The sequence below is a fragment of the Schistocerca piceifrons genome, chromosome 2, assembly GCF_021461385.2.
Source record: "Schistocerca piceifrons isolate TAMUIC-IGC-003096 chromosome 2, iqSchPice1.1, whole genome shotgun sequence".
Classification (NCBI taxonomy): Eukaryota; Metazoa; Arthropoda; class Insecta; order Orthoptera; family Acrididae; genus Schistocerca; species Schistocerca piceifrons.
Genome location: NC_060139.1, coordinates 482,407,300 through 482,417,546, shown reverse-complemented (window position 1 = coordinate 482,417,546; position 10,247 = coordinate 482,407,300). Strand labels below are relative to the sequence as shown.

The window sequence follows — 10,247 nt, the reverse complement described above, 5'->3', positions numbered from 1 at the left end:
CTATGACTATGTTTCGGCAACGTGCTGCAGAAGTTCGCATCCCCCATGACAGTAAAATAGCGCCGAAGCGGCCGCCTTGCTACGTAAACACTATTATTTCCCGTGAACAGCCCGAAAACTCGAATAAAACCAAGTCGCACGTACTGTATTTGCTAAAGCCACATTGTTTCCCTTTGCTTGTGAACAGTCATGTCTAGAAATGCCACAGAATTCTGTAATGGGTAAGAAGTTTGTAACTCAGAGATTCCAGAAGGGGGCAAGTACCTTTCTAGCCCGCCTCAAGCGTCCGCTTTGACCAGTGACGTTAAAATAATGCCTACTGTCACGTCAATTCTTGGTGGACATTTTGAATTGCATTTGTTTATAGCGCTATTTGTTGTCATACTTTTTGAAAATGTTCAAATGTGTGTGAAATCTTATGGGACTTAATTGCTAAGGTCATCAGTCCTTAGCTTACACACTACTTAACCTAAATTATCCTAAGGACAAACACACCCACCAATGCCCGAGGGAGGACTCGAACCTCCGCCAGGACCAGCCGCACAGTCCATGACTGCAGCGCCCAAGACCGCTCGGCTAATCCCGCACGGCTGTCATACTTTTTGCTGCATTCGAGAGAAATTATATTTTTAATCTCTGCTCTGCGTTAGGAATAAATACTGCGCTTTCTGTTTCGGTAGGAATTATAATATTTAATCCATTTACCAGCCCGTTTTTTTTCTATACAATAAATATATTTTATATCTTGGGGTCCCACTACAGTAATATGCTTTTTTTAACTTCACTTGAGCTATAGAGCTTGAGTGTATTTTGCGATTCTAGCTTCGATTTATTAAGGATAAGTAAATTTTTTAGTTCTTACTATGTATTATTGTCTCCAGGGGTGATTCTAGAAGTAGCTCAAGGGGGGGGGGGCTAATGGGAGGAGAGGGTTTGGTGGAATGGAATATCGCTTGTCCTCCACCGACAAATTGGTAAAATTTGGTTTCGCTTAAAGTAGTTTCTGGTAACTTGGAGTTCAGGGTAAAAAATGTGTATTAATATATAATAAGACGCCCTTTGTAAGTTAAATGATATTTATTGGTTTAAATAGTAAGCTATTTGCCGTTCCTATTCTTTTGTTAAAATATGTTTGAAATAATTGCAATCTATATTGCTACATAATTATAAAAGAAAATGATTGAATCTGTTGGGGTAATATATTCGCTGATTTCTGAAGTCATTTTATCCAGTGTATTACGATACTCCAATACTCTATGGGTGCGTCTATAGCCTCCATAGCCCCCCTCCCCTCCCCATGCCACCGCCCTCATTGTCTCCACAACAGATGTGGAGCTCTTTTTACGATACTCGATTTGGTTTCTTTTCGATAAATGGTTAAATTTCTTCATTCACACCTTCTCCGAATTACTACTGAAAAGTGCATGTATTCAAAAGCGCGTATTGAAGCCGCTATTGAGCTGTGGCCACATAGGAGGAGATTAATGTTTAACGTCCCGTCGACTACAATGTCATTAGAGACGGAGCGCGAGCTCGGATTAGGGAAGGCTCAAATGGCTCTAAGCACTATGGGACTTAACATCTGAGGTCATCAGTCCCCTAGACTTAGAACTACTTAAACCTAACTAACCTAAGGACATCACGCACATCCATGCCCGAGGCAGGATTCGAACCTGCGACCGTAGCAGCAGCGCGGTTCCGGACTGAAGCGCCTAGAACAGCTCGTCGATTAGGGAAGCATGGGGGAGGAAATCGGCCGTACCCTTTCAAAGCAGTCATCGCGGCACTTGCCTAAAGCGATTTAGGGAAATCACGAAAAATCTAAATCAAGGGTGGCCGGACGCCGGTTTGAACCGTCGCCCTCCCAAACTCGAGTTCAGTGTGCTAACCACTGCGCCACCTCGCTCGATTATAGTCGTATAGGGAAACTACGATTTATTTGCGACGAATAAGGTTTTGGTTCGTATTGTGTCGTTATGTCCATAAATGTGTAACTTTTTTATATGTTACTGGATGCGATATCTCGACAAGAAATGTTTATCTTATTTAATTGTTAATGACCATAGTAGCTATTTTTTCCATAGGTATAAATTCTAGGAATCAAAATAGTCCGTGTCGTTTATGTTTCGAAATATCGCTAATGATCCCAGAATGAGATTTTCACTCTGCAGCGGAGTGTGCGCTGATATGAAACTTCCTGACAGATTAAAACTGTGTGCCGGACCGAGACTCGAACTCGGGACCTTTGCCTTTCGTGGGCAAGTGCTCTACCAACTGAGCTACCCAAGCACGACTCACGCCCCGTCCTCACAGCTTTACTTCTGCCAGTACCTCGTCTCCTACCTTCCAAACTTTGCAGAAGCTCTCCTCCGAACCTTGCAGAACTAGCACTCCTGAAAGAAAGGAGTGCACACTCCGCTGCAGAGTGAAAATCTCATTCTGGAAACATCCCCCAGGCTGTGGCTAAGCCATGTCTCTGCAATATCCTTTCTTTCAGGAGTGCTAGTTCTGCAAGGTTCGCAGGAGAGCTTCTGTAAAGTTTGGAAGGTACGAGACGAGGTATTGTCAGAAGTAAAGCTGGGAGGACGGGACGTGAGTCGTCCTTGGGTAGCTCAGTTGGTGGAGCACTTGTCCGCGAAGGGCAAAGGTCCCGAGTTCGCGTCTCGGCCGGGCACACAGTTTTAATCCGCCAGGAAGTTTCATCGCTAATGATATGACGTTATACTAGTAGCACACTCTCACTGGACTCCTGAGCGGAAGATGTTGGGATTGGAAGCTTGTGATCGGCTCATAGCACACGGACTAAGATAAATCCCGCGTCTTTCCCCTAGAGGAGCCAGCTTATAGCTTATAAAAGAAACGGACGTGTATTAGTGTTACCGCGTCGCGGTTGTGACTGAAATTGATGGCAAGTTGCTAGAAATATCAGGTACAGGCTCTTATCTTGAATTCGTAAATAATATTAGCAAACGCTACGCACAACAGTGCACACAGATCAGCTATACCACAATGGCTATATAGTGCTACGGCGCACAGTACTTACTACGTTTACATGCGGATTTTCCGAAGACGAAAACCGAATTTCGGAAACTGTTTTCTACTGTTGTGTTTACAAGTTAAGACTTGAAGCGAATTTACTATCCCTTTTAAATATGGCGACTGGAAAACAGCGATTCCAGTTTCTGATTTAGTTAGCATAATCGCTATTTCTGTTCAGTCAGATATTAGAGACGTAGACAGCTTCATGCTCAGCCTAATATTTCTATTTCTCCTGGCCTGTACTACGTCCATATTAGTAGAAAATTGTTAAAACAAGACGCATTTTTTTTAAAAAAGAAGTTGTAACCTGAGAACCCAAGCACGTTTCCAAAACGGTTGTGGGATTAATGGGAGCGAAAGTCAATTGTGGAAGTAGATAACGGCAACCAGAACAGGATTTCCAGAATCGATTTTAGAGTGTTTACATGTTCAACCGGAAGCGGTACTGGGAAATCCGTTTACGAAATGTGGTTTTGGGGCCCATGTAAACATAGTGTGTTATGTAGTAGCTAAGATTGGCAAATGAACGTGAACATTCCGGAGCGGCACGGAGTCAGCCGACTTCGACCGATCCTAGAGGGGTAGCATTCATCTCACGCTAGGTGAGGAGAACCCTACGTCATACTGACGTAACGCTACGTCATCGTGACGTAAATAACCTAAACCGACTAAATGAGTACATATATCGATCTTTGCAGTTGTACCGATAACGTCAAAGCTAAATGTAAATACATGTGTACAAACGAAGTGGCACGAGTTGTGTGATATGCTCATCCCAGCTGAATGAATTGTTAAATGTAATCCCAACAATTTGAGATGTTATTGTGTATTTTTGAACATAATTAATCTCTGAGCGAAGGAGCCATAACGAAATAAAAAAAAAAGCTTGTCATTCTTTTTAAATCCGACGAATCGTGCATAAATCCTGTGGACAAAAAAGTGAAGTAATTAATTATTAAGCTGCAATCCAAAGAATGTGGGATGTTATTGTGTGTTTCATGAACGTAACAAATATCTGACTAAAGGAATCATAACCATAACGAAAGTTAGAAAAGTGTCTAGTCATGTTTTCAATCCGATTAATATTGAATAAATCATGTGGATAAAAACGTGAAATAGGAAGAAATTAAAGTGTTTCGTATTTTTTTTAAATCCAATGAGTTGTACATAATTCATGTGGGCAGAAACGTTAAACTGAGAAATTGAAGTGGTTCTGAAGATAATTCCGAATGTTGCTAGAAACATTAAACCATCTAGTTCCATTTAATTTTGCCTTCGTGTTGTAAATCAACTAAGAAAGATAGTGAAATCTTAACTATCTTCATGGATCTGCTCTAAAGTTCTATCATCTCCGTTAGAGCCCATGTTCAGAACGACGCACACGCTAGCAACACCGGACAATAGGACAATGAAAGCACATAAACAAATAACAATGCAGATTCAAGACGCACACAACAGTCTATAGGACAACTCGTGAAACTCATGATGACGTGTGCCTACGTCACTGTGACGTAGGGCTCTCCTCACCTAGTGAGATGAATGCTACCCATCCTAGAGGAGCAAAGATAAAGCGTGCGTCCAGTAGTCGCCATTTTGTTTACGTCGTTAGTCGCGTGCTCAATACGTCAATGGTCAAAACCGGCAACTTATGATGAGCTTATTTCGCTACATTTTATGCTGTTATCTAGAGAGAAAACATGCTTGCAAAAATTTATTGTTTCTGATTTGATCCTACCTAACAATGTTTTATTGTCACAATAATTTGTGCTCGTTTCCCTTTTCGTAGTTAGCCATCACTGAACGATGTAGTCTACACTGTCTGTGCTCATCCGAATCTCTGTCACTCGGCAGTCTTTCAGTTGGTATCTTTGCCATATCGTGCGCAAATTAAGTTAAGCATTTCCAGCCACTGCACACAGCTAATTTCGCCGTAATTACGCAGGTCGCCGGCACACACACTTCCAGAAGACTATTGTCACACTGCTAGCCTATTTTCGTGATCCACTTATCCCAGTTTCCTTCGTGTATCTTGAAGACGAGCTTGACCTTGGGCTTGTCGGCGCCCTTGCTCTTGCCCGACTGGCGGCGGAGGTGGCGATCGAAGCGCGCTGAGAAAGCGGCGATGGGCGGCGGCGATCGCCAGGGGGCGGCGATGGTTCGCTTCCACGCCGCAGAGGCGCGCCACACGGGGATCTCGCGGTTGCGCACCTCGTCCTCCCACTGCTCGATTATCTCGGACAGCAGCCTGCGCAGCGGCTCCACGTTCGGAAACACCCTAATGAGCGTCTCCATCATAGGCCAGCATATCCTCCTCAGGAAATCCAGCTGGTAGTCCGCCATGTACTCCTTCATGTCTCTGTCCGCGTTCGGTAGGATGCTATAACCGAGACTGCTCTCGAGACTCCCTTGGTTGTATATCTCCTCATAAAGCGCTCTGGTGCTCGAATACGTGAGTTTCGTCTTTTTGCACTGTGGGGAAACTGCGCTGTAAAACGTCATCAAACTCTTCACGAGCTCCCTGTCTTCCTCGGAGTCCCAAGAGAAATTTCCGGAGTCCAACCGCTCGTCTAGTTTCTCCTTGAATGTAAAGCTCCTTTCTAAACTCGTCGAAATGATACAGTTATAAATTTCCTGATGCAAATCACCTTCGTACTCATCTTGCAAGCGCGGAAATAGATCCACAGATCTCAGCAAGAACACTGTCGTATTGAAATGGTGATTTTCTAATGAAAATTGTTCGTATATTTGCGCTAAACTTTGCTGGTTCATTTGGTAGAACGTGTTTTCCAGACCTTGGTGATCGACATTGTTACACAAGCTAGCTATCAGCAGAGCCAGTATTTCCGTCGGAGTAAACATTTGCTTATTGCGAGCAATCAAATTGTACATAGTGTTGCACGAAATTACAGCTTGGATGAAATTATGATAAGTCATCTCTAAGCGATAGCACTTTTTTACGCGTATCAGCCACGAGTGCCAGACCGAGGCGTTATTCTTGCAATCTTCGATCAGCTCCGATAACATGTGCATTACGGCAGAAAGTGTTCTCTTTCCCTCGTCCTTGGGCACCCATCTAAAGCTGATTAGTTCGTCAGCTTGTGCCCGGCTAACCATAGGAGGTATCACGGTATCGTAGTCGAATGGATTGTTTGTCATGTAGTACGTGATCATCTCTTCCAGATTCAGGATCACATTTTTCCATCGCTTCGCGTCTCCCTTTTGACCGCGAAACAGAAGTCCTATGGAACAATATTTGCAGCACGTAGATAGCAGACTCTCGTCGGAATTATTAAACGATAAGGTATTTTTCTTGTTTATCAGCTGGATAGCACCATAGACCGTTCCGTCGAGAGTAATAGGCATGCAGAGAATCGAGCGACGGATAGATCCGCTTTCCAAGTCGAGCTTCATATGGACCTGCTTATCCGTTTCGGTGTCTAGAATGTTAACAGTTTTTCCGCTGTCCACGACCATCGCCATGAGACTCCTGTTCGGATCGAGCCTCACTTTCTTCGTCGTCGAGTACCCATCTTCTAGGCCGCCAAACCCGGTTTCCACTACATAATCTGCCACTGGCTCTTCGTAGTCGTGGTCAATTATCAAAAAGGACACGTACTCTGCGTCGATCGCTTTTTTCGTATGCCCCACTATCTTCGGCAACAATTCGTTCGCACTGACTTCCTGGAGGCAAGAGTTTTTTGTCAAATCACTCAGAAAATTCTGTAACGCGATGTGTCTCCTGTACTGAATTAACTTGGCGTGCTGATCGATCGCACCCCCGACGTACCCGATGGACGAGACCGCAATTTCGGCTTCGCAGTCTTTGTACGATGGTTGACGAAAATTCCTGCAGAATTCCACCACTCCAATGAGCTCTTCATCCGCCGTCAAGATGGGAACTCCTAAAACGGACTTAATGAGAGTCCCTTCCTCAGAATATCCGTACTGGCCAAATCCTTCAGGAATGCGGAATTCTTTCAGCACGTCCTCTACTATAATGTAATTCCTCTCCATAGCGATGTACGAGGAGAGGTTTAAGTACTTTCTTATCGGTTGGGTGACCATGCAACGAACACTCTTCACATAGCGAGGAGCTAGAATTAATTTATCGAGGTCCACGTCGTAAAGGTAGATGAGAGCAGACTGGGAATGTGTCAAATACTTCAGCTCGTCGACAGTGTGATAGAGCATGTCTGAAAGGTTCTTGTTGGCGAATACGTACGAATACATGCTCTTCTTGCACGTGCCCATGCTGATGCCGTTGCTGTAGTAGATATCTGCAGGCCAGCTACTACGTCTCGTTCGCCGCTGATACCTCTCGCGCTTCTTGTACTGCAAGTACGGTAAGAGCACTCTGCGGTACCGGGCTTGACGCATCAAGTCCGGAAGTTTATGTACGTCCTCCCTCTGTTCCAGAGAAGTGGACGTGTCCTCGTTCTTATGAGAACTCACTGTCGGATGCTGCATTTTAATCGTTGTCACTTCGCGGCAGAATTTATAACTGACTTCAACGTTTTCTCTCTTGACGTCACATACTTGCGGGAACGTTAGGAGACTGATCTGTTGCAGCGATTGCAAAGAACTTCGATATCAGAGATGCTTACGTTGTATATAACTCGCAGACCAAAGATTTTAGCTCTGCACGAAGATCGTATATATACGGATAACCACAGTTTTCATTTATTAAGTATCGCAATAAAACACAAGTATAAAGTTTCATAAGCCACAAAGCGCGAAAAGTCATGTGGAAATGTTTCAAACAGTGATTCTGAGCCAAAGTTTCTTGTCAGGTCACTGTATTTCCTTCTGTGAAACTATGGCCTGATATTACATACGCCGAGTAATCAAGCGCCATATGTCATTAATGTGTAAAAACCACAAATAACAGACTAATAATAAAACATAATATGAAATTTGTTATGATTTGTAAAAAGTAATTAATTTACGATAGAACTCTAGTAATATGCTCGCTGAGGAATCCGGCAGAAATTAGGTGAGATAAAGAGCATCAAAAACCCTGTCGTAAACAATGGTATTTTATCTGTGTGAGTCACGTGAAATGTATTGCAGAGACTTCACCGTATAAACAGACATTTAATTAACTGAGGCCATTACTTACAGTCAGTCGGTTTGTAATCCCTGAACTCTTTCCATATTTCAATTCGATATATTTAGTTCACTAGTGGAACTGTCATTTCCTACACTGATGAGAAGCCAATCAATAATATCACCCACGGTATTTGAGATGATGAACACTCGCCAGTCGATACACAGGAAGGGAAGTCAAACGGCGTTCAGAGTAATGACACTTCGACTGCAGAAATCTTATCAGTAAACTGTCGAAATATTCGTAATAAAGTCCCCGAATTTACTGCCGTCCACGAACGTTCTCGCGATCAAATTACACAGGGCAACGAAAATTTTTTTTTTTAATATTTTTTCTTTGATATCTGATCTTTATAGATTTTTATGAGCTGAATCCAAATCTAGCCTTAGTTTTTTTGCATTACCCATAGTTTTCGAACAACATGCTTTTTATTATATAGTATAAAAATCCTATGCTATACGGTAAATGGGGAAATTAATGAAACGCTTTGTTATAACATAAGCATGCTTTGTATTTACAATAAGCTACTTAAAACAATGGTTTGTGTTAATAGAGGTTTCACTTGTTAGCTGGAATTGGTTTGTATTTTCTTTCTCTTTTTTCTTTGAAGCTTCTTGTGTAACTTTTTCTACAATTAGTTGCTTGCTGAACTTTTCGGTGAAGTGACCAACGGTAGTCCCCCATCATGTTGGTGTTCCAGCGGCCTTGGTAGCGTTTTTGCATCACTTTAATGTCCTGGTGAAAAAGCTCTCTTTGCTCATCTCCCATATTGTCTGGGAAGTAATCAAGGTGACTGTTCAAAAAGTGAACTTTCAGGCTCATTAAACACCCTATAGTTTTAAACTTCTTCAACATTGTAGCTATAATAGAAACGTATTCTACTTTCTAACGACTTGCTTCTTTCTCATTTAAGGTCATTGCGGATTCAAAGTTAACATCAAACATCAATTTTATAATGTCAGGTCCGACAAAGACGCCTTCTTTTAGTTTAGCTTCTGAAAGGTGTGGAAACTTTTGGCAGAGATACTTAAAACATGATCAATCTTTAGGCAAAGCCTTTACAAACTGTTTCATTAGGCCTAACCTGTAGAGGTGGTAGGAGTATGTTTTTCGGATCTACAAGGTTTTTGCGTAGAAAGTTCTTCTCACCAGGTTTTAAAGACTCCCTCACAGGCCAGTTCTTTCTGCACCAATGTTGATCCCTAGACCCGCTGTCCCATTCACACAAGAAACATGGAAATTTGGCACAGCTACCTTGCTGACCAAGGAGCATGCATGTTACTTTTAGATCGCCACATATCGTTCAACCATGAGCACAATAGCCTATTTTGTTTAGCATTATTTCTATTCTGTACTTCTAGATTTCCGGAAAGCATTTGATCTTGTGCCCCATTCGAGGCTGTTAACGAAGGTACGAGCATATGGAATCAGACATGTGAGTGGCTCGAAGACTTCTTAAATAATAGGGCCCAGCATATTATCCTCGACGGCGAGTGTTCGTCAGACACAAGGGTATCGTCAGGAGTGCCCCAGGGAAGTGTCATAGGAACGCTATTGTTCTCTACGTACATAAATGATTTCGCGGACAGGGTGGGAAGCGATCGGCGGTTGTTTGCTGATGATGCTGTGGTGTATGGTAAGTTGTAGATGTTGAGTGACTGTAGGAAGACACAAGACGACTTAGGCAACATTTCTATTTCGTGTGATGATTGGCACCTAGCCCTAAATGTGGAAAAATGTAAGTTAATGCTGTTGAGTAGGAAGAACAAACCTATAATGTTCGGTTACAGTATAATTAGTGTTCTGCTTCACAGAGTCAAGTCCTTTAAATATCTGGGGGTAACACTGCAAAGCGGTATGAAATGGAACGAGCATGTGAGAACTGTGGTAGGGAAAGAGAATGGCCGCCTTCGGTTTACTGGGAGAATTTTAGGAAAGGGTGATCCACCTGTAAAAGAGATCGCATATAGGAAGCTGGTGGGGCCTATTTTTGAGTACTTCTCGACTGTTTGGGATCCGTACCACGTTTCTCGACAGTTTGGGATCCGTACCACGTCGGATTGAAGGAAGGCCTCGAAGCATTCAGAGGGGGGCTGATAGA

At 42.9% G+C, this 10,247-nt stretch overlaps 1 protein-coding gene across 1 annotated transcript; it reads right to left on the bottom strand.

The window, feature by feature from the left end:
* Positions 1-5,022: 5,022 nt before the first annotated feature.
* Positions 5,023-7,506, bottom strand: LOC124775507 (cAMP and cAMP-inhibited cGMP 3',5'-cyclic phosphodiesterase 10A-like). Its single transcript, XM_047250340.1, has one exon. The coding sequence runs from the start codon at positions 7,504-7,506 to the stop codon at positions 5,023-5,025; it is 2,484 nt and encodes an 827-aa protein (XP_047106296.1).
* Positions 7,507-10,247: the final 2,741 nt, after the last annotated feature.